This window comes from Cebus imitator, unplaced genomic scaffold (genome assembly GCF_001604975.1).
Source record: "Cebus imitator isolate Cc_AM_T3 unplaced genomic scaffold, Cebus_imitator-1.0 Scaffold207, whole genome shotgun sequence".
Classification (NCBI taxonomy): domain Eukaryota; kingdom Metazoa; phylum Chordata; class Mammalia; order Primates; family Cebidae; genus Cebus; species Cebus imitator.
This window is the reverse complement of record NW_016107522.1, coordinates 948,393-972,853: the sequence shown is the minus strand read 5'-3', so window position 1 is coordinate 972,853 and position 24,461 is coordinate 948,393. Positions and strand designations below refer to the sequence as shown.

At 40.9% G+C, this 24,461-nt stretch overlaps 1 protein-coding gene across 1 annotated transcript in view; it reads right to left on the bottom strand.

The window, feature by feature from the left end:
- UGGT1 (UDP-glucose glycoprotein glucosyltransferase 1) overlaps positions 1 to 24,461 on the bottom strand; it is a 119,364-nt gene that overhangs the window by 7,434 nt on the left and 87,469 nt on the right. The window contains exons 25-38 of the mRNA XM_037745657.1: positions 23,338 to 23,440; positions 22,446 to 22,525; positions 21,057 to 21,246; positions 19,883 to 20,041; positions 18,978 to 19,063; positions 16,672 to 16,756; positions 15,642 to 15,730; positions 14,999 to 15,103; positions 13,704 to 13,788; positions 12,176 to 12,358; positions 10,960 to 11,120; positions 9,457 to 9,571; positions 4,854 to 4,970; positions 316 to 481 (exon numbers count right to left, since the gene is read on the bottom strand). Of these exons, the coding sequence (XP_037601585.1) occupies positions 316 to 481; positions 4,854 to 4,970; positions 9,457 to 9,571; positions 10,960 to 11,120; positions 12,176 to 12,358; positions 13,704 to 13,788; positions 14,999 to 15,103; positions 15,642 to 15,730; positions 16,672 to 16,756; positions 18,978 to 19,063; positions 19,883 to 20,041; positions 21,057 to 21,246; positions 22,446 to 22,525; positions 23,338 to 23,440 (1,724 nt within the window). The remainder of the gene's footprint in view (positions 1 to 315; positions 482 to 4,853; positions 4,971 to 9,456; positions 9,572 to 10,959; positions 11,121 to 12,175; positions 12,359 to 13,703; positions 13,789 to 14,998; positions 15,104 to 15,641; positions 15,731 to 16,671; positions 16,757 to 18,977; positions 19,064 to 19,882; positions 20,042 to 21,056; positions 21,247 to 22,445; positions 22,526 to 23,337; positions 23,441 to 24,461) is intronic.

The window sequence follows — 24,461 nt, the reverse complement described above, 5'->3', positions numbered from 1 at the left end:
TGGCAGTCACCTGTAATTCCAGCTACTCAGGAGGCTGAGCAGGGGAATCACTTGAACCTGGGAGGCAGAGATTGCAGTGAGCCGAGACAGCACCATTGCACTCCGGCCTGGGTAACAGAGCAAGACTCCATCTCAAAAAAAAAAAAAAAAGAAGACCAACATAAAAGGAAAATGAAAAACATATACTGATGCCAGAATGGAAGGATTAATGGGAGATTTTTCTCTTCCATTTATTCATTATTCTACTGTCTTTACAACAAGCAGAAATCATAAATGGAAAGAAGTACTGACCTAAAGCCAATGATTTGTGCTTACCTTCTCGGCTTGGTTCTTTTGTCTTCTCTTTATACAGTGTTCCTGTTTCTTTCTCCTTTTGAAAGCGGATCTGTAGCTGTTTGATCTCTTGATCGTAGTCCTGCCACTCTGGGACAATTCGCACAGCTGCTTCCAGTTTGGGCTCTTTGGTCATTGGATTATTACACTGTGAAAGTCAAAAGAACACACTTCAACTGAGTTGAAGAAAGGCTACATAATAGAGAATTCAAAGGTTCTTGGGTTACAAGTCCTAACTGGACAAAAAAACAACAGTTAGGAACCAAATGATATACTACCAGAAGCAATATGGTAGTGGGCTATGTAAAGCTGTATTTACATCTACAAAGAACCTATGAGTGGCTACTGGAAGGCAGGAAACGTAAAAGCCCAAAATTACAGGGCACAGAGATAAACTGGAAGCTAAGGAATGACTCAGCAGATTCTAAGTTGTGAAAACAGTCCCATTAAATGCTAGGGGATTTGGTTTCCTAATGTAAGTGGGGAAAAAAAAAACACTGAAATATTCTATAAGTCCACAGTTTCACCGACAAGCTGCCTCAGAAAACCCCCTCTTAACCCGGCGTAAGCTGACCCCCTTTTCCCCACTCTGAGTGCTCTGTAGCTGCATTTCTGAACTTCTATCTAGGCACCAAATCAAGGCTGCCAGACGTGTTAAAATTGAGTAAAGCCTGATTACAGCCATTTGGGCAGCTTGGGGGAGGACAGGGAAAACAAATGTTTGTTATCCATACTTGTAAATTCCTGTTTTATACATACTGTAAAATCTTGTCTTTTAAAACTGCCACCACAAAGTCACAGGAAGTTAAACTATCTCTGTGCCTGTTACAAGCTAATGGATTATCTGAGTCCTAAAACTCCCTTATGCCCCTCTCACCCCACATAAACCCCTAGGTTTGTAAGCTCCGGATTGTCTCCTCTGATTGTTACAGAGCAGCCTGGCAGGTTAATAAAACTTGCTTGCCTAACTTTGGGTCTACTCCCCTTTCTCTTGAGTAACCTTACATTTTGGTGCCGAAACCTGGAAAGGGGTAGGCTCTGGCCAGGCATCCTTAAGGGACTCGCTCTTTCTCTCTCCCTCTCCTATCGCCTCTCTCTCGGCCAACCCTCCTCCTTCCCGAACCTGCCGAAGACCCAGAGGATCTCCCAGATTCTCCCATTGCTGGTGACCTCATCCACCATCAGAGCCTCAGCCGGGGTAGGAGACACTCTTGCCGTTTACCTGGAACCCTTGACCATCTCTGACTTTTCAAAAGACCCAGCGCTGGGCCTAGGGATTCCTCCGGCCTCCAGGCCTCCAGTTCCTCCATCTTAGGGGTGTCTGACTCGGTGGCTACCTCCTCTATTCCAGACAGGACCTGCAGGACAGGGGATGCCCTCTCCTGCTGCCCTTGTCACAACAAGGGGTTTCCTTCCAAGGGAACTGGATAGTCAAAGATCAAAACCTCATCCTCCCTGAGAACAAACCAAAGAAAGTCTAACATCCCTTCACCAGTCCTTCCACATTGGTGCACACCCCTTGTATCTTCTCCTTTGCCTTTATTTCTCTTCCCCCACCTATTTACCCACTCAAAGACATAACCTCAAACTGTCATATATGCTGTGCCACTTCCTCCCAAGGGGCTCTCCTCTCTTCTCCTATCCCTACACATCAGCTAAGATGAACAGTCCCAGGGAAGACTAGCAAATAGACTTTGCCCATATGCCTCCTGGTAAAAAGACTAAGTTTCTTCTTACTCTTATAGACACCTTCTCCGGATGGGTAGAAGCCTTTCCCAACTCCTCAGAAATAGCTGCAGCGGTCTCCTAAATTCTTTTCATAGAAATCATCCCTAGATTTGGTCTCCCTCACTCCATACAATCAGACATCTGCCCTAGCTTCATCTCCCAAATCACCCAACAAGTCTCTTAGTTCCTCGGCGTCCAGTGACACCTCCACACCCCATACCGACCCGTCATCAGGAAAAGTTGAGAGGGCAAATGGGGTCCTTAAAGCTCAATTAACGAAACTCACTCTTGAAGTCCAGAAACCCTGGACCTCCCTTCTGCCCACAGCCCTAGCCCACATCAGAGCCAGCCCAAAAGCACCCTCCTTCCTCAGCCCATTTGAGTTAATGTATGGACGCCCTCTCTTCTTACAAAACAGGCCCCTTTCTAACTCTTAGCTACGAGAATATCTTCCAATACTTTTCCTCATCCACCGTCTCCTCCATGAAGAAGCAGACTAGGCTCTCCCAAAGCTCCACAAAGGCCCTACCAACCAGACCTTCCTACCAGGAGAAATGTCTTCCTAAGAACTCTTAACCCAGCAAGCCTTAAACCAAAGTGGGAAGGTCCCTTTCAAGTTCTTCTCACAATCCCCACCACAGCGAAACTGTCAGGACATATCTCTTGGTACCATCTTTCTAGATTAAAAAGAGCTCCTGAAGCGCCCACTGACCTGCCAACTGCCATCCTCTGCCGATTCTCCAGCACCTTCCTTATTCCAACCGAACTCCGCCTTATGCCCGTCCCCAAGGAAGACCCATGAGCGGTAACTCCTTCATAGTTCACCTCCACCCCTGCTCCAGATGCCAAGGTCCTCATGACAAGGAACAGCCCCCCACCCACTCCCGACAGCATACCAAATATTAGAAGTCTTCTCCTCTCTCCCCATTCCCACACATAGAAAAGTCTTAACTCACCTACCTATTCATTGCTCATTTGCAAGGAGAATTTGACTATCCATGGGATGCTATCAGCCACCTCACAGGCCCTCTAGAAGAGGCCACCTCCCAGTACAGCCCCTACCAACTCCTTCCCCCAGATAGAGACTCCGATTCTTCCTCAAGCTCCTAACTCTTTTAATAGTCAACCCCACTACCTCTGCTCCCTCAAAGTCCCTTCTCACGTCTACAAGGCTCAGATGATCTCTCCATCTCACTCACTCCTTGTTACTGTGCTCCAACTCTACACTTGCTTCCCATCGCTGGACTGTTTTTCCCTTTCTTCTACTGCTTACTCAAACATCCCAATTTCTCAGCCCTGGGACCATATTCCCATTTGCATTTCATACACCGTCCAAAAAGGCTCTGCCTTTGGTAGACAGAGTCCTCACCCTCACTGGAAACTATCCCACTGCCCTCGCTAACGGAGCTACCAAACTTCTCTCCATATACACTGCCAATTACAACCATACAAAACTCCCTCACCCTGCTATCCAAGGTCCCATTCTTATGTGTTATCTCTTCCAACAGACACATACACGTAGGCACCATCCCTCCCTCTGCCTGTGGCTCAACTCAAACCATCTCTCATCTCTCTTCCCATACCTCATTCCGAGTAGATTATTCAGTTTCCCCTGAAGCTAACTGACTCTTTAACCAGCCCCTCCGCATGACCTCCCTTCCTGCCTCTCAAACATGGAAACCTCACCACCACCCCCCCGCCAGATAGAAGTTCTCAAAGGGGTCTCTCTCTCTTCCTCACTCTGAGTTGTTGAAGCTGAACCAAGCCCCTCCAAACGAGGAATCTACACACTCCAATACCTATTCTCAATCCACTTGTCTGTTTGCATTAACACCGCAGGCATCTTACCTTCTTCCTCTGCGGATCCACAACCTACTTCTGTCTCCCTACCAACTGGAGAGGTACTTGCCCCCAGTCTACCTTACCCCCAACAATAACCTAGTCTCCAAACCAAGAACTCTCGTCCCTGCTACATTACACGCTCGCTCAAAAAAAAGCAATACAGTTCATTCCCTTATTAGTAGCCCTTGGAGTGACAACTAGTGTCAGGTTAAAAGCAGGACGCCTAGGAACCTCAATATCATATTTCCAGTCACTCTCCCAAGACTTCCAATCGTCACTAGAATAAATAGCAAACTCTATCACTCACTTCCAAAACCAATTAATCTCTTTAGCAGCAGTCATCCTACAAAACTGCAGAGGCCTAGACCTCCTCACCGCTGAAAAAGGAGGTCTGTGCCTCTTTTTAAATAAACAATGCTGTTTCTACCTCAATCAATCTGGGCCAGTATGAGATGCTGTCAAAAAGCTCAAAGACCGAGCATAAAAACTTAAAGACAGTCAGTTCATCTGGCCCCAGTGGTTCCATAACTCCTGGGCACCTTGACTACTGCCCCTCCTGGGTCCTACCATAACCCTTTCCCTCCTTCTAGCATTTGGCCCCTGCCTCTTACGACTCCTCACCCAGTTTTTACAGGACTGTATTAAAGCTTTCACCCATGGAACAATACAAGACATGATGCTGTTCCAAAAATAGCAACAGCTCCAGGAAAGACAATCCCTACAATCTGGCCTCTCCCCAAACATCAACCCTATCCAGCAAGAAGCAGATGGATGACAACAGCGCCCCTCTTCTATTACCTATTAAAAGGCTGGAATGGTCTACTCTCCTTTCTCTCAGCTAACCTTACACACAGCCCCAACAAACTATACAATTACAGAGAAAGTCTAAATAAGAAGCTAGGAAATTCCTAAAGAATCTAAATAAAAGTCATTAATCATGACTCAGTTACCAAATCAATGGTTTTTGCCCTTTTCTTAGAGGCATCATCACACCACGTTTCACACCAAAGCCATTCTTGAGGGAGGGATTTAATTGGCACCTGATGAATCATGTTATTGGGCAGATCCTGTTTGGTAAATAATAAAAAAAATAATAATAAAACACATGTATCTAAAGTTCTGGTGGTATTTATTTATTTATTTAGAGATGGGGTCTCACTGTCACCCAGGCTGGAGTGCAGTGGTGTGATCTCAGCTCACTGCAACCTCCACCTCCCAGGTTCAAGAGATTCTTGTGCCTCAGCCTCCTGAGTAGCTGGGACTACAGGGGCCTACCACCACACCTGGCCAATTTTTGTATTTTTACAAAACATGGGGTTTTGCCATGTTGCTCAGGCTGGTCTCAAACTGCTGAGCTCGGTTCACTGCCATCACTGCCTCCCAGGTTCAAGAGATTATTGTGCCTTAGCTTCCTGAGTAGCTGGGACTACAAGGGGTCATCACCACACCTGGCCAATTTTTGTATTTTTACAAAACATGAGGTTTTGCCATGTTGACCAGGCTGGTCTCAAACTACTGAACTCAAGCGATCCACCCATTTCGGCCTCACAAAGTGCTGGGATTCCAGGCATGAGCCATTGCGCCCAGCCAGTTGAGGGGAACTTAAACAAATGCAGCGCATCAGTGATGCAGCTGCTCATTATGGATCACATGCTAATCACAAATGGTCAGAATGGAAAAAGTCCCCACCAAAGCCTTAGAGAAATTATTTAAAACTATACATTTTAGAGGATCCATAAAATATCTGCTCATAATAAGCAGCTGAAAAGCTTTGGCTTAAAACTTAAAAGAGCCTGCACCTAAACCTCCCTTCATTAGGGCAATCCTAAGAAAAATACTCCTACTGACTTTTGAAAGTCAACTAAACAGAGTGGTGGTTCGTAAATTTTACAGTCTCCTGTCAAGGAAGCTTTGAATCTACCTTGTCTCTTGAGACTTGATCCCAAATAGATGACATTATTTTTTCTAGCCAATTCTACTCTATACTTTAAACCTTTTTTCTGAGGAGACCGTCTGACTTTGCCACAATAAAATGTTCCATCGTCCTAAGATTTACATGGAACAGAGAAATGTACAGAAATTATTAACTGTCATACTTGTAAAAAATGTTCCATGATGGTACAAAAATAGATGATACTTCTCTACAAAACCCTGTCAACAAACCAAAAATTTAAAATAGCTGCTGAAGTTGGTAGATCACTTGAGTCCAGGAGTTCCAAGACCAGCCAAGGCAACATGGCAAAACCCCATCTCCATAAAACATACAAACAATTAGCCAGGCCTGGTGGTACGAGTTTGTCGTCCCAGCTACTCAGGAGGCTGAGGTGGGAGGATTGCCTAAGCCAGGGAATTCAAGGCTGCAGCGAGCCATGATCGATCCCATCACTACACTCCAGCCTGGGTGACAGAGAGAGACCTTTTCTCAAAAAAAGAAAAGAAAAGAAAAAAGCTGGATTAGGGTATTAAATACTCATCTTGATTTATCTTAATTTCACTTCAAGTCTTACAAACTGTTGACCTTGTGGCACTGCTACAGAAAGCTGAATCAACACAGTATCAGTTCCAACTCTGTGCTCTGCTTGAAAAATAGTAGAACTCCACTTTCAGCATTTGGGGACTAGAGAAATGAGACTAGCACCCCTCCTGAGGAAAACTAGAATAGCTGAATGAATTACAAAAAGCATACACCTTTTGAAGGCACCAGAGAACTACAAGACAATAATTACTAAATGAGGGGAGAACTAAGAACAGAAAAGATAACCCCGGAATTGGGTTTTTCCCTCTGGATCTATGCTGCTACGCAGGCCTGAGGTAATGAAGATTTGTATATAAGATCTGCGGTGGTTGAGGGGAGTTCTAGTGAAACCCTTTGCTTTGGTTTGGTATACCAAAAGAATACACATCACAATTTAGAGTAAGCCAAAAAAGGCCTGAGAAAAATGCAGCTCAACTTCCAGTCATCAGAATCCTTAAAATGGATTAAAATAATCCTGGATAGCCAGGGCCCCCAAGTTTCTGAAAAAAAGTGTGACAAAACAAAACAAATACTGTTGGATGGTATCATTTTTGAACTCAAATTATTCCCCAAACTAATTCTGCAAAAACATGCCTGACACACTATAGAAAATAAGCAGATACGTGAGAGACGATATGAACAAAAGAATAACAGAAATAATACAACAGAATCAGATCCACAGTAGCTCCATCAATTAGAAGATACCAGGTATCACATAAATTTTAAAGTAAGTAGACCCGGGCACTGTGGCTCATGCCTGTAATCCCAGCACTTTGGGAGGCCAAGTGGGAGGATCCCTTGAGCCCGAGAGTTCAAGACCAGCCTGGGCAACAGAGGGAGATTCTACGTCTACAAAAAAATAAACAAAAAACTAGCCAGGCATGGTGGTGAGTGCCGGTAGTCCCAGCCACTCAGAAGCTGAGATGGGAGCAGTGCTAGAGCCTGGGAAATTGAGGCTGCAGTGAACTATGATTGTGCCACTGAACTCCAGCCTAGGTAACAGAGTGATATCCTGTCTCTGAAAAAAAGAAATAAAGCCAATCTTACACAAACCAGTTACAAGTAAATGGAAAAGAATAAAATTCAACTTATTCTGTGAAGTCACCATAGCCTTGATAACAACCTGATAGGGATATTACAAACCAATGTCACACAAAAACATAAATGAAAAAATCTTAAATACTAGCACAAAGAATCCAGCAATATATAAAAAAGGTAATAAATAATGACCAAGTTGGTATATAATACATGTTCTATAATTCAGAGATTATATTTAGATACATAATTTGTCAGCAAACACAAAGAAAATAACTCAGAAAGATATAGTAAAATGAAAATGATATACTAGAAAATACTTAACACAAAACAAGGCAGTAATGAACTGAGGAACAAAAAAGATGTAACACATAGAAAACAAATAAGAAATGACAGCTCTAAATCCTCCCTCATTAATAATTGCATTAAATGTAAATGGATTAAACTCTCCAATAAAAAGCCACAATGGGATGTCAGTTCACATCCACCAAAATAAGACTGCCAATACGTATTGGTCAAAACATGGAGCAACAGGAATTCTTACACACCTAATGGGAATGTAAATTAGAACTACGCTGAAAAACTTTGGAATTGGCTACTAAAGATACACATATCTGATGACCCAGCAGTTCCACTTGTAGTTGTATAAACAATTGGAATAGTACACACGTGCAAGAGTAGTCACAGTAGCAATATCCATGGAAGTCAAAATTGAAAACAACCCAAATGTGAATGGATAAATAAAACGTACCACTACACACAGCAACATGGATGAATCACACAACATAATGCTGAGCAAAAGTTGGACTCAAAAGAGTTCATCTGGTGCAGTGGCTCACACCTATAATCCCAGCACTTTGGGAGGCCAAAGGGGGTGGATCACTTGAGGTCAGGAGTTCGAGACCAGCCTGGCCAACATGGTGAAACCCTGCCTCTACTAAAAATACAAAATTAGCCAGGCATGGTGGTACACGCCTGTAATCCCAGTTACTCAGGAGGCTGAAGCAGGAGAATCGCTTGAACTCGGGAGGTAGATGTTGCAGTGAATGCAACCCAGATCATGCCACTGCACCCTAACCTGGGCAACAGAGCGAGACTCCATCTCAAAAAAAAAAAGAAGAAAGAAAGAAAGAGTTTTATTATTCCACTGAGATACAGGCGAAGAAAATGAGCAAATTAAACTAGTGTTTAAGGATACATGCTTATTCTTAAACAGTAAATCTACACACAAAGAAAAGCTAATGATTATCATAAAAGTCATGATGCTAGCCACTTTTGTTAGGAAGGAAGGGTGGCTTCTGGGATGTTAATAATGTTCTATTTCTTGAACTAGGTTGTGGTATATGGGTATTTGCTTCGTAAGAATTCCTGGATGTATGTGAATATGTATTTGTTTTATATACTTTTCTTTATGGATGCTACATATCACAATAAAGGTTTGAAAAAATTTAAGTAGACTTCAGCGAAACAAAATGCTTAAAATATGTGAAATATGTATCTAAAACCCTTAAACTACAATCTCACCTCTGAAAAATGCTTAACATTAACAAACAGTAATTTAGCTAGCCTTTAAATACACTATGGTTTCTGACATAAAAAAAGGGGGAAACTGTGATACTTTACTGTGATTCTATACTATGAATCCTGAGCTATTTAGTTCCTACAGTAGAAAAACAAATTGACCCTAGCAGGTAGAGAAACAAATCTATGAGATTAGTTTGAGTACAAAATACAAAGACATGGTAATGGTTCAGAGAGGCAGCATTCTCCTTCCATCTCTCTCCCCAACGAGCATCAGATCTATGACATTTTTCATGCTGATATATCTACTCTTGAAGGCAGATAAAAATCTCTCTCTCTCTCTCTCACACACACACACACCATGAGAAAACAAGACACCATCTTGAGAAAGGAGAGAAGTGAAGACACAAATAATACTTCATTTTCTGATGCAACACTGTATACCTGTCACTCAAAGTTAACCATAAAAAATGGATACTTACTTGATCAAGATTTGAAAGGCTGTTAGGATCTTGACTCAGACCTTGGTACTGTCCCCTGAGTCTGTCACCAGCAGCTATTTTCCTAAACTTCTTCAGATCCACAACATATAGTGCACTGAATAAAGAAGACCCACTTGTTACAATCAACCGTGGATTATGACAGGAAAACTAAACCCACTGAGTAATGGAACAGGTCACTAGCCAAATATTCTGGCTTTTCTTTGAAAAGGTATGCTGTGGCCCTACAGTGGAGTTAAAGTGTGCTACTTTAAAGATCTCTAAGAAAGTCACTGTAAAATTTATACTGTGCTATGCTTTTGTCACTGTTCCATATTTGTCATCCAAAAGAATCTCTGACAAAAGATTTCTAGCAAATGCAGCAGTAATAAATAAAAGCCACAGTAACTGGTAAATGAGCATTATTCAATGATATCCTGATGATGTCTTCAATGTTATAAGGGGAAAACCCCAGTGTTATTATAGTCCTTACAGTTCTTTTGGACCAGGAACATAAAGAAGGAAACTGCAATCACTACACCCCAGTAGTGATCTCTGCATGTGCCACTTTCTACAGGTTCCTCTTCCCTGCACATCCTCCAAATCACACTTCTCACAGAGAAAATAATGGAGTGCTCATTAGAAATCTAACGCACACACTGTTAGACCTAAAGGGTCTACTTCTAGGAATTTATCCCACAAATATATCTGAGATATGAAAAATCATTTATTTAGCAGATTATACGTTGCAACATTGTAGGTCATAGGAAAAAACTATAAATAACACACACGCTGGAATAATATGCAGCTATGAAAAGGAATAAGGTATCTCTCGATATACTGAGAAGATGTATATGACATTAAGAAAAAAAAAGCCAAGTTACAAAATGTATAAATAGGCAGCATATTTTGTGTAAAACAAGAATACACGTTCACAGTTGTTTATGTAAGAAGAACATCTGGAAGGATAGACAGTAAATAAGTTGGGAGGTTATCTGTTGTGAGAGCAGGAACTGAGTAGGAAAGAGAGAGACAGGATTAGGAATTTTTTTTACACCATGCATTTTTTTTTTTTTTTTTTTTTTTTTTTTTTTTTTGAGATGGAGTCTCACTCTGTTGCCCAGGCTGCAGTGCAGTGGTGTGATCTCAGCTCACTGCAACCTCCGCCTCCTGGGCTCAAGAGATTCTCCTGCCTTAGCCTCCTGAGTAGCTGGGATTACAGGCGCCTGCCATTACGCCTGGCTACTTTTGTATTTTTAGTAAAGATGAGGTTTCATCATGTTGGCCAGGCTGGTCATGCACTCCTGACCTCAGGTGATCCACCTGCCTTGGTCTCTCAAAGTGCTGGGATTACAGGTGTGAGCCACTGCACCTGGCCACTGTGTATTTTTTTTTAATTTTTCTTTTTCAAGCACACTAATGTATTGCCTATTCACAATTTTAACTACACAAAATCAATTTTAAGGAAAACTCCATAACAGTGTTAGGAGTGCTTCTTTTCAGTACCTGATATGATACTTTCGCCCAGCTAAATGACTGGCCCAGTACCCCGACTTCCAGAACCTGTAGCCATCCATTTCTCTTCGGCTGTCACAGAAAGGAGTGTAACCATAAGGAGCACCGTCCAAATTGAAATCTCTTAACTCTTTCAGATCTGTTCGTACAATCTGGAGAATACCAAAAGTCATCTGTTAAGCAACCATGCAGACAGCTCTAATGCAGTTTCCTTAAGATACAGAGTGGCTCACTTAAGGCAGCATGGAGGGCTGCTCAGTGGTTAGTGGTACAGGCACTACCGATGGATACACTTTGATTCCTCCACTTATTAGCTGGTTGACCTCACTAACATGTAAGACACTCGGCAAGGTGTGTGGGAGTAGAAATAAAACAAATTTCAATTGCTTAGCCTTTCTGTGCCTCAGTTTCTTCATCTGTAAAATGGAGATAATGATAGTACCTATGTCACAGGGTTGCTGGGAGGAGTAATATGTAAGTTAACATTCGGACGGACAGATGTAGAATAATGCCTTTTCCGTCTTAAGTACTCAACAAGGATTAAATGTGGCTATGTTAGAGTTAGGAAGGCAAGCTTCAGGCTGAGCCAGCGGAATAGAATTCCAAAGAGGTGAGTGAAGCCTCTGTCCCAGTGACTTTCACACACATTACACCCTTCCATTCAGATGACAGACTCAGGTTTCTGCCTGCTTGGGCTGAAATGGAAGGATGTGGGCAGAAGAACAGTTATGCTGTTTTGAGTTTGTATGCTCTAAAATAATATGTTCCCTTTCAGTAAGTCAAATCCTGACAGCTGGAAGAATATCCGGAGGTTCCCTATTGCCAAAGCCATGCATCCACTTGAGCTTCGTTTATCACCAGTGACAATAACTCTATATTTTGGGCAGATAATTAGAAATGATGGCAAGCACTGCTAAATGCTAATTTTCTAATTTTCAGTTTTCGTGTTAAATGAATTAAGTCAGATACAAAAGTGCACACATTATGTTATGACAATGATGTTAAAAAGACACAGAAAAAGATACAAAGGAGATAAACTAAACGCAAATTTAAAAAGTGATCACATTTGTGCAATACATGTTTCCACATTTTCTAAATGTAAAATAAGCATGTCCTTTTTCATAACTGAAAAGAGAGCATTTAAAAAGAAATAAGCCATTTGTTGTTTTCAATACAAATTGTCAAAACTTGGCCTTTAAGGGCCTACCTGATCAGCATCCACAAACAGGAACTTGTCAACAACTAGTGGGAAAAGTACATCCAGGAAGAGGATCTTGTAACCCCAGATGATGCGCTGCTTTTCAGTCTGTTGATGAAGCCACCGGGGCCACTTGTACTGAACAAGCTCATACTGGAAATTGTATTCATTTGCCATGTAAGGTATGAACTCCTATTTGTAGACAGGGGGAACAACAAATAATCATTTCTTCTGATTGAGAAAACTGCTTTCATAATGTAAGCCAACCACCATGATACAGGACAAATAAAACACATTTACCAAAACAGTGATCTTACAAAGACTGGCCCTAACCCACTCATAACAATATAGAAAAGTAGATGTAAACCTCTGTCAAATCCCCATTTCTTTTTTTTTTTTTTTTTTTTTTTGAGACGGGGTTTCGCTCTTGTTACCCAGGCTGGAGTGCAATGGCGCGATCTTGGCTCACCGCAACCTCCGCCTCCTGGGTTCAGGCAATTCTCCTGCCTCAGCCTCCTGAGTAGCTGGGATTACAGGCACGCGCCACCATGCCCAGCTAATGTTTTGTATTTTTAATAGAGACGGGGTTTCACCATGCTGACCAGGATGGTCTCGATCTCTTGACCTCGTGATCCACCCGCCTCGGCTTCCCAAAGTGCTGGGATTACAGGCTTGAGCCACCGCACCCGGCCAAATCCCCATTTCTTTATGACTTCTGGTCACCAGATGAAATGACAGAATGTTCAAGAGAATGATTTTAGATTTATGTCCCTCTGTGTGTGTTTTTACAGCACATGAATATTTTAAGTCCATTTGTCTAAACTTGATTTCAGTAAAGCATTTGTTGAGCTTGACGACAAGCCTTCCTAAAGGCCAGATCTGACCCAGGGAATAAGATGGCAAAGCCAGAACTCTGGACAAATGTGTTGCCCTTAATGAATAAGTCTTTCAGATTCTAAGTACAAGCACCTTTAGGGGGCCAGCAGTAAAGTGCTTATCAAGGAGAATGGTTACTGAATATATTAAACGTCATTTAGTAAATTCTACAGAAAAAAAAAAGGATGCAAATAAATCAACTTAGATGACAAATACTGGCCGACATAAATAATGCAGAAAACATTTCAAGTACATGTTTTGCTTTGCACAGAGGAAGCATTACTTCCATACATCATCTGGGAGTGGTTCATGTTAACACCAATCATTCTCCTCAGTATAAACCATTGTTGTGCTTTCTACATTAAAGCAGGCATGCAGGCTTCAGAGGAAGAAAACATTATCTCAGTAAGACACTGCTCCTAATAGCAACAACAAAAGATTCTCCTACTGTATTATCCAAGTTTCAAACAGGTCACAATTTAACTGTCTCCCTCAAATAGACCAATCTCGAAGAATAATTAAAATAGAAATATGCAATCAAATTAGGGTATCTTAGTAAATGGAAAATTTGTTCAAGTATACAGATAAAACAGAAGTCATCAAAAATATATAGTAAATATCTCCTTAATAAGAATGTTTTCCCTTTCCCTGTGAAACAAACCTTAAATGTGGGGGACAAGTAATTCTTCAAGAACCAGAATTTCACAGATGTCTTGGTATTCTTCAGCACAGATAGCATCATTATGCTGCCAAACAAAAGTAGATTATAATAATAGCTTTCCAACGTGTTTTAACCTCAATATTATGTAGAGTCAATCACAAGACACCTAAACGCTCTTTATGGTAGAGCTAACTAATGGCTCAATTAGGCAGATGCTCAGTGATGGAAAAGGAAAAAATGTACTTATTCTAGCTTATAAAGTTATCACTGAAGAGAAGGGGCATTCCTTACCTATAAAACTACACTTAACTGACAGAGGCAAATGTTTTAATTCTGTTACACCTCTAAATAAACTGCTTCATGAACTGATCATTATGGTACGGATGAACACTGGACATTGGGGTAACTGACATCACTCTCCAAAAATCCCTGTCATGCGACAGCAGCAACTGGTACTAAGGGAAGAATGTGTAATCACAGCACCTCCTGGAGCCTACACAGGGGCCCTGCTTGAGAGAGGGAGGCTACCAGCTCAGGCCTCCTTACTCAGAAAATAAAACCACATTTTGAATCGAGTAATGTAATCAAATTCAGTTGTTATTAGTGTCACTATTTTAGGTAGGATATTATTTCTTGGAAATAAAAGGGCTAAAAATAAGACAAACGACATTTTGATTTTCTATACTAGATCTGCAGTGAAAAATTAAGAGTGAACAGAACCCTGGTAATGAGAAAAGTCACTCTTGGGCTTTCCTCACTGTAACAAGGTACTCCCAAGTGCCTTTGGTGACCACTACATCAACGAGCCCTAGCCCATGGCCTCTTCTGGCTCTGGCTGTGTGACCTTAGACAAGTCCCTTCACACTTGGGGCCTCAGCTTATTTATAAAATAGAAGTGCTCATATTTAAGAACTAAGATGTCTCCCAGCTCTAAAATGCTATGAGTCTTTTCCATGGTTCTGTTCTCATTCTATTCTCTATGTCAGCCTCCTAACCTCTGGGTTAAGCAATGTCTGGCAGGCAGTAAACAGCACAGTCCATGAATGTGTATTATTTAACAGTGATGTTAAAGGGCTACAGCCTTGTGATATCCAGAGGCACTGACTACATAGCTCAACTTCACAGAGTTGACGGGATCAAAACAAATACATTTATAAATGGCAAGCTACTCACAAAGCTCAGAGTGCTTCAAAGACACAGAAGTATAATGAGCAGAATCCCACAAAACCTTTTCGCTCTAAATAAGAACACTGACAAATTCATACATATATAGTGAAATAATCAACAAGACTGACCGAAGAAATCTTTCGTAGAGGTGACCAGATGCAACGGAGAAAATATTAATTATGTCATCTTTATCTTGCTTCACTTCCTCAGTCTTCTGTCCTCCTGTAAAGCCCCTATAACAATAAGGGCAAAAACAAGACCACCTGAAATACTGGTACGGACGCAGTCTTTTAAAGTAAGAGGAAAGAGATGACGCTTCCCATCCTTCCCTAGCAGATAAGCTGCAGCAGGAGTGGTTATGAAGCTTCCCTCACATCCTAGAGAGAGCACAAGACCAACAAAACCAACCTATGGGGAAAACAAAAAGAATATTCACTCCCCAACAGTGTCGCTTTAGGAAGAGACTGAACCAGAATGCAACTTATACAACAGGAGACAAATTGAACAAGGAGCAGTCAAATTTCCGAAGAACCGGCACAGGCAGTGAGAGTCACAAAGTATGGAGCAGAAGTAACTGCTGCATTAGGAGAACCTCTTTTGGGTTAATCAAGTGTAAAATACCCATCTATGCCAAATTCAAGTGCGAGATGTAGCTGCACAATGTAGAATGTGAAAGGCCCAGACAGGATCACAAGATGCAAAAAGGAGGGATGGGTAGTGTTTCTATCTCAGTTTTTCTTAAAAACCTAACTCTTTATAATGTCAATTTACCATTTGAAGGAATCCCAAAATCCAGATTCATTCTCATTCGTTCCATCACTCAGCAAGTCTTCGTTCACCATGTCTGCCTTCTTCTGAACCTGCAATCAAATGTGATAAACCTTACTCCCAGTACGTCTCACAGGCATAAAACTGCCTCTCATTGGATGTACACTGTGAGCCTGCCATTAACAGAGAATTATTAATCAATTCTCTCACAAACAGGCACAACCCCACCCAGAGTCTAGAAGGATTCATCAGAAGTATCTTCATCAGGACATTCACATGATAACCTATGTGAGGAGAGAGCAACCTCTTTTAATTAGACCAGCCCCATTTTCAGCTTGCAACATAGGCAAAGAACCGCAAATTCAACTGTGCAAGAAATACAGTCTGAGTGAAAGCAGAAGCATGACTCAATGACCAACAGCTAGTTCCAGAGAAGAGTGTGGTTGCTGGGGCTCCAGCTGTTGGGAGGGAGGTATTTCACGTAATGACCAGTTTTCAGGATTCACTAGCACAAACAGGGGTTGCTTCTCGGTAGCACTGTGACCATTTTTCTGCTCAACAATGCATAGTCTGTTTTAGGTTTCACTGTGTGTAATGAGTATTTATTCCAGAATATACTCTACTTGAATTTAAGGCACTAAGAACTTCAAAATTCTGAGAATGGAAGTCAGCAGAAATTAAATAGGACTATCATTTTATTATCACTGTTGAAAATTTTCATTGCCATTTCCCCCAATATCCCGAGGAGAGAATAATCAACAACACTATAAATTGTGGCCATATAAACAAGATAGCATCTATGAAAACATTTTATATAAAATGGGACATGTTCTGCTCACTGAGATTACCCAAAAGGTACCAGCTTTCAGTTGAGGAAAGCCACAAACTCACATTTACGAAGACATTTTGCCTTAAAGCAGTATCTCTACAATTGCCACAGCAAATTCCAGAGACTCTTGGGCTGGTTCCAAGATACATATTTTTACATGACAGCTGTCTAATAACAGAATGCCACTACTTTTACCAAACTCACCTTCACTTTAATAATTTTGCTTTTGAAGGTGTTGAGGACGATAACCACCTCATCAGCATCAGGGGGAGAATCGGTGCCATCATGGCTTTGCAAGAAAAGAAAGACAGATATTACAAGGCACAATTCTCAAAAGGCAGCAAATGTTCTCAGAGCATCTGAGTCCATCATTTTTCTCATAAAGGAGTTTTCCAGATCAAACTATCTTCTTGCTCCTTAAGCTCCTTCCAGCTGCACAGAAGAAAGTGTTGAAATCTTCTCTCTTTATATAGGGTGCGTGCCCAAACCTCCTTTATGAGTCCTCCTTCAAATTACCCATCACACAGTGAGAGGCATCCATGTGTGGCAACCACATGGTGAGTACTAAACAACCACCTGTGTTCACAAGCTCTGAGCCACGCACAGTGCCTTTGAGTGCAGAGGGAACAGGCCCCTCTCAACTTGAAGTGCACTCCTTCCACATTTTTTTTTTTTTTTTTTTTTGAGACAGTCTCTCGCTCTGTCCGCCCAGGTTCAAGTGAAGTGGTGCAATCTTGGCTCAATGCAACCTCTGCCTCCCAGGTTCAAGTGATTTTCCTGCTTCAACTTTCAAATACCTGAGTTTACAGGTGCCCACCACCACGCCTGGCTAATTTTTGTATTTTAGCAGAGACAGGGTTTCACCATATTGACTAGGCTGGTCTCAAACTCCTGACCCCAAGTGATCCACCCGCCTTGGCCTCCCAAAGTGTTGGGATTACAGGCGTGAGCCATCATGCTCAGCAACTAGTCTTTAACTGGAATAGTGTTGTAAAGGAATCTCTTTCTGCCTGGAGGCAACAATAAGTCAAGAACAGGCCCTGTACTCAACCTGGCGTCTGTACACTACAAGAAGAACTATAAAAAACTCTATTTGAAGGCAGACAGGAGCAGAGGAAGAAAAAGTAATGTTTCCCTACTAATCAACAGCAATGCCAAAAATTTCCAGCAAAGTGAAGAAAGTCATAATTATAATAGGAATTCACTGCATTTGCTGTCATCTAGCAGAGAGTAGGGTTCTCAGGCAAAGTAACATTCTGCTGGGGGAGCCCTGAACAGCTAGGAAGAGGGGGCACCACGCTCCTGGGAAGGGGAAAGCTGGCAAGAGCCAGGGCACCCAAAAGAGAAGGAATTTGGAAGTGCATCCAAAACTTTTTAAAACCCTATCTGAAAAAGGTGTTATTTGGAAGAAGATCTTCTACTTTTTACAATGATGTTATTATAATAAAGAATTATTCTTTTTCCTGGGTAAGAACCAGGCACTAATCCGCTGTTTCACGTGTGTCACTATGGAGCTAAGGCAGCAAGGACATACTACAGGTTGCTTCAAATGCACTCTAATGGAAATCATCCCCTAAACAAATTAGCAGGAAGTCTTTTCACACAGCTTAAAACTAACTTAAATTGTGTTAAGCAGAACTGATACCAAACTTTTTTAAAGGCAACATTTATTTTTTTTTGAGACTGAGTCGTCTCACTGTGTCATCCAGGCTGGAGTGTAGTGGCACGACCCTGGCTCACTGCAACCTCTGCCGCTCAGGTTCAAGCAATTTTCCTGCCTCCGTGTCCTGAGTAGCCGGGATTACAGTTGCCTGCCACCGTGCCTGACTAATTTTTGTAGTTTTTGTACAGATGGGGTTTCATAATCTTGGCTAGGCTGGTCTTAAACTCCTGACCTTGTGATTCACCCGCCTCGGCCTCCCAAAGTGCTGGGATTACAGGTGTGAGTCATTATGACAGGCCAACATAATTATTTTTAAACTAATAAATCTGTGCAGTAAACCTTAAGGCAAAACCTGGCTATAGAGGGAATGTTTTAGGAGTACTACCATACCACCAGAGATCAAGGAGGACCTGCACTAACAGCATGGCTTCCAGACCAAAGCTTATTTGTACTGTGCATTTGCCAATTACTCAGGGTCAACACATAGTCTCTCTGGGCAGAAAAGTTTGGCTGTTCTTCCCTTCTTTTCTCCTTTCAAGTTTCTCATCTGCCTATCTATGAGCTGCATCACAGTGACAGAACGATCGGATTCTGGGATATTGTTAGCACAAAGGAATAGTTAAAGAATAAAGCCTCACTATACTCATTAACATCTATACCTCTTATTATCTAATTCTATCTAACAATTCTTCCGTGTTCGATTTCCTGGAAAAACCATTGTCTCATCACACACACAACTGCAAATTAAATTCATGTTGCCTGGTTAACTGCCAGGGTAGTATTTGATTAGAGCTAATGCTCATTTCTAAAGATTCTGGGAAAATGTACCTGCAGCACTTACTCCTACCTGTAGATTCTATAAATATCTTCAGAGCGTCCCTTCCTAAGTCTGAGGATCCAAGCTCCTGGGTTGGCTTTCAGCTGAAAGTAGCCCTTGGAAAAGAAGAAAAGTCCAATGTTAGCTCTCTTCAAAACACCAAAATGCTATTTCTAAGGAATAGTTACTTCTATTTCTGAAATATCAATCACCTATATTGTAAGATGGTAAACATATCAATGCAACTCTTAAACCAAAACTACACATTAAAAACTCTAGCACAGGCCAGTTTGCAGTAGCTCACGCCTGTAATCCCAGCACTTTGGGAGGCCATGGTGAGTGGATCACTTGAGGTCAGGAGTTGGAGACCAGCCTGGTTAACATGGTGAAACCCCATCTCTACTAAAAAGGAAGAAAAATTAGCTGGCATGATGGTGGGCGCCTGTAATCCCAGCTACTCAGGAGGCTGAGGTAGGAGAATCACTTGAACCCAGGAGGCAAAGGTTGCAGTAAGCCAATATCACAGCACTGTACTCCAGGCTGGGAGTCCACCTCAAAAACAACAACAAAGAAAAACTACCCCAATAAAGGCCAGTCACGCCAATAAATCATCTGCTCTTTAGCTGTGCTTCAGGAAAGAATCAACGTGTGATGCGTGAATAAGCATCGCACTTCTAAAGGCTGTTAGCTCATGAGCAATCTATTTTCAGGGGACAATTCAGTTATAGCTGAGTATTCCACCAGCACGTTTTTCCTTGACATGTAATTCTAACCTACAAATTTAGCTGAACTAACGATTTCTGTATTGACCAAATTCAGCCCATAATCAATTTTAATCTCACTCTGTGGTTAAGAATGCTAATTGCTCCATCATAAATTATAGTGCCCAAATTAACAGAACTACAATATCACTATCTGGTGAATGGATTATTTACCAGATTGGCCATAACAATGGTGTCCACAATGACTGGGTTGGCTGAAGTTCCTAAAGTAAACTGCAGTCCCCGTGGAGGTTGGCCTGTGGTGATGTCGTAGCAATGACCTTCTAGTAACAGGTACTCCAGCTCATATTCAGCAGCCACTACACTGTCCACCTGCAATGCCAAAAATCCAATCACTTGAAGGCACTCAGCGACAACATGAATAAATATGAAATGCATTATGCAAAGTAAAGGAAGCAGGCAAAAAGGATTTACATAATATACAATCATATATTAAGAAATTCAAGAAAAGACAAAACTATAATGACAGAAAGCAGATTAGCTGTTGCCTAAAACCAGGGCAAGAGGAGTGTACTGTCTGCAAATGGGTACAAAAGAACTTCTGGGGTAACAGAAATGTTCTGCATCTTGGCTATGGTTGTGGTTAATGACTGTATACAATTAAAAACAGTGGCTTGGAAAGAGAAAGGAGAAAAAAACACAAGGAAGTTATTCAAAAAATATGAATGAGGATAAGATACTAAATGTTGTTGAAAAAAAGTAAAGACCTAAATAAATGCAAAGACATCCTGTAGTCATGTATCAGTAGAAAAACTTGCACACAATGTTCATAGCAGCATTATTTATAATAGCCAAAAAGTAAAAACAATCCAAATGTCCATTTGTGAAACGATAAATAAAATGTGGTATGTCCATAAATGAAATATCATCTGGCAAGTTAAAAAGAATTGAAGCACTGATACATACTACAATATGGATGAATCTTAAAAACAATTTGATATGTGAAAGAAGCCAGTTACAAAAGACTACATGATTCTATTCAGACAAAATGAATAGGCAAATCCATAGAGACAGAAAGTAGACTAGCAGTTTCGAGAGGCTAGGGGGAATGGAGAATGACAGCTAATGAGTATGGGGCTTTTGCTGGGGATGATGAAAACATTCTAAAATTACATAGTGGTGATGGCTGCAAAACTCTGTGAATACACTAAAAACTCTGAACTGCACACTTTAAAGGGGCAAATTTTATGGTATACGAATTCCATGTGAATAAATCTGTTATTTATATATCATACCTGGACACTAATGTCTCAGATGTCCACCTAGACTATAATTCAATCTGTTGTATTATACATGATTAGATATTTGGAAGCAATGATATTCTTACCTCTTCTAAATAAATATTATCAAGATCATATGGTGTTCTGACAGATTCTACCATCCAGCTCTCAGGCGTGTTCAAATTCAGAGTGAATAGTGGAGACTGAGGCATATCCAAAAATTTTGCTATTGGACCCTTAGCAAAGATATTGTCTGAAGTAAAAGAAATCTCTGGTTCTAAGACATAACGGTAAAAGCTGAAATTGAAAAGGAAAGCGTTAGTTTTTTTTAATGTGGCAACAGTACTTGAGTGTACAAGCCCCCACACAGGTAAACAACTGGTTAAAACAAATGAGATGTAGAGGAGTATCCTTCCAGATTGGGAAAAATGTTTCCAAAATCATCTTTTGACCTAATGATGCCTGTGGTTGCTGCAGATGCAAGAGAAGGCAAACAAGGACAGCACTAAGGAGGAGGCCACTACTTCACTCGGATGGCTGCTGTCGGGGTCACAATTAGGTCCTGGGCATTTTCTTCCCTTGAGGGAGGATTAATTTTTCTCTTTAAAAACAATTCCTAAATGCTGATTGAGTTCTCAGGCTAGTCCCGAAAACACTAATAATCTAAACATTTCTCCTACACAAGAATAATGATGAAACAAAACAAAACAAAACAAACAAAAACAAAAACAAAAGAATAATGATGGAAGCTGGGAACCCTTTGGTTACTTGTAAATGCTGTTTCAATCCACTTAGAAGCTAACCTATAAAACACAGCACATTGACAAGTTAGAAATTTCCCATAGCCACAACACTAACGGCTTTTTCTATCACTTTTTTCATAAATGACCATTCCAAAGCTCATGACAATATACAGCTAAACAAGCTTCTTCTAACATGTATATTCCAAGTTGAAATGAATATTCTTCTTTTAAGATGAAAAGCACAAATGAGGCCAGGCATGATGGCTCACACCTGTAAACGTAGCACTTTGGGAGGTGAGGCAGGTGGATCACTTGAGGCCAAGAGTTTGAGACCATCCTGGTCAATATGGTAAAACACTGAGTCTACTAAAAATGCAAAAATTAGCTGGGCGTGGTGGTGTGTGCCTGTAATCCCAGCTACTGAGGAGGCAGAGGCTGCAGTGAGCCAAGATCATGCCACTGCATTCCAGCCTGGGCAACAGAGCGAGACTCTATCTCGGGGGAAAAAAGAGAAGGCACAAATACAAATAGGCTGGGTTAATGCTACCTAAATGCTCTAAACACACTGTTTTTAGAACTTCTGATTAGAGTGAAATTTGACAAAAATGAACATTTAGTAAATGACCATTTCAAACGACTGAAACCATTTCAAATGATATCCACCTATAAACCCATCTGATCCTCTAACATGCAGTATCAGAACTTGGATTTAGCACCATTTCTTCAACTGTTTTCTTACATAGAATGTTTTACCTTTTTAAAGGCATGTCGGAAAGTTTAGATTGGCAGTTCATAAATACTCTCAGATTCATGTTTATCAGCTGAGCCAAAACCTAAAAGGAAAACCAGATGACAAAATATTTAGAATTTTTTTCTTCAGAAATGTGGTATTTGACACTTACATTAATACCTCAAGAAAAGGTATAAAGATAGTAACAGCCAGAGTCTGCACTGGAGAAACTTCTTGAAATGACAACTATACTGCAAAATCTAAATCACACATACATAGGACACAGCCAAAATAATGGGAGGTAGACTGCTGCAGCTCACTGCTCTTCACACGAAGGCAGTTCCTGCGGCAGCAGGCAGATCATGGAAAAACTACAGGCCTCATAGTGACCACTCACATGCCAGAGGATGAAAAAACAGAGACACCAATACTCACAAAAAAGGTCAGGGATTTATTCGGCAATGAATGCTGGAGTGGCTGTGTCTTTGTCAGAGCTCTTTTAAATGTCCTAAAATTGCAAAATGCTATACATGTCTAAAAGACATGACAAGACAAAAAATCCATGGTAGTTATAAAAAAGGACAAACACCAAAACATACTTATTTTACCTCTTTGTCATTATAAATTAAAATATAGCGTAACTTAATTCCAGGACGTTTTACTCTGAACGAAAATGTTAATCACTTTTTTTTTATTACATGAGGCTGCCAACCACACTTGCACCAACTTTCTAGGGCTGTGAAGTTGTTTCAGAGCCACTGTCAATCTTTGTGAAAATTGCTCTGCCCTAGAACCCCACAGCATTGTCCAGTGCCTGTTGAAGATAACTCAAGGAAAATGAAGCTCTCAGCGAATTTCAGGGCACATGACAACTTCAGACAAAGGTGATATACACTGCCTGCACGGCGTTCCTACCAAGAGCAAGGGAGCAAGTCTCTGTGCGTCTCTGGTGACAGGGTCAACGACAGCCACAACATCAAAGTACGTCTCCCCTTCCTTCGGCCTCAGTTTAATTGCACTGAAAGATCAAAAGGATAAAACATTAACCTGGAGGACACAGGAAACAAAGGTTTTTTTGTTGGTTTTTTTTTTTTTTTTTTTGGTACAATATAACCTTCAACCTTCTTAGCATTTAAAAGGACTGCAGATCTAGAATGACTAGACTATGACAGTGGCCAACTATATAATTCTGTCCATTCCAAAGATTGCAAAACCTTAATAATGGATCTGAAATGGATTGAAAAGTCCATGTAAAGAGAGGAAAAACACTTTGAAATTGTATTTAACCAAAAACTGCGAAAAGCTACTGATGTTAGCTTCTGAGAGTTATTGAACCTTAAGCCAATTTTTAATTCTTAGCAAGAAGAGTACAAAGAGAAAAGGAATGAATTAATTTTTAAAAAATAAGAAAAACATTCCAGAAAACCTGCAAAACAGAGAAAAGGGAAAAATATAATCACAAAACATTCACTATCCCAGCCCACTTAGCTGCATCTCTACATAATCCTTTCTAGGTACCTGCATAAACATTAGGTGAAGATACAGACTAACAATTTCCTTCCTTCTCCTACTACTGTAGCATAAAGATTTTCACATGTTGTTACACAAGAAGCATCCTGAATAAGAAATAACATGCCATTTACCACATGAGTCTGTCAGAGTTTACTCCAGCTATTCTTTACTGCTGGACATACAGATGGCTTTCAACCTGTAAACAATTTGTATATCCAACTTTCTCCACATTTGGAAATTTCTTTAGAGTCAAGAAAATATCAGAAATGAAATTATGGAGTCAAAGGATACAAATACTTTAGTGGCTATTAAGTATTGTCAATCACATTTCCTGAAGAACTAAACAAATTTACAGGACCAAAAAATAAATTTCACCATATCCTTCATCAGTATTAAGTTACAGATATTTTGCCTGTTCTTTTTCTTATTTACTTTTTTTTTGAGACGGAGTTTCGCTCTTGTTACCCAGGCTGGAGTGCAATGGTGCAATCTCGGCTCACCGCAACCTCCGCCTCCCGGGTTCAGGC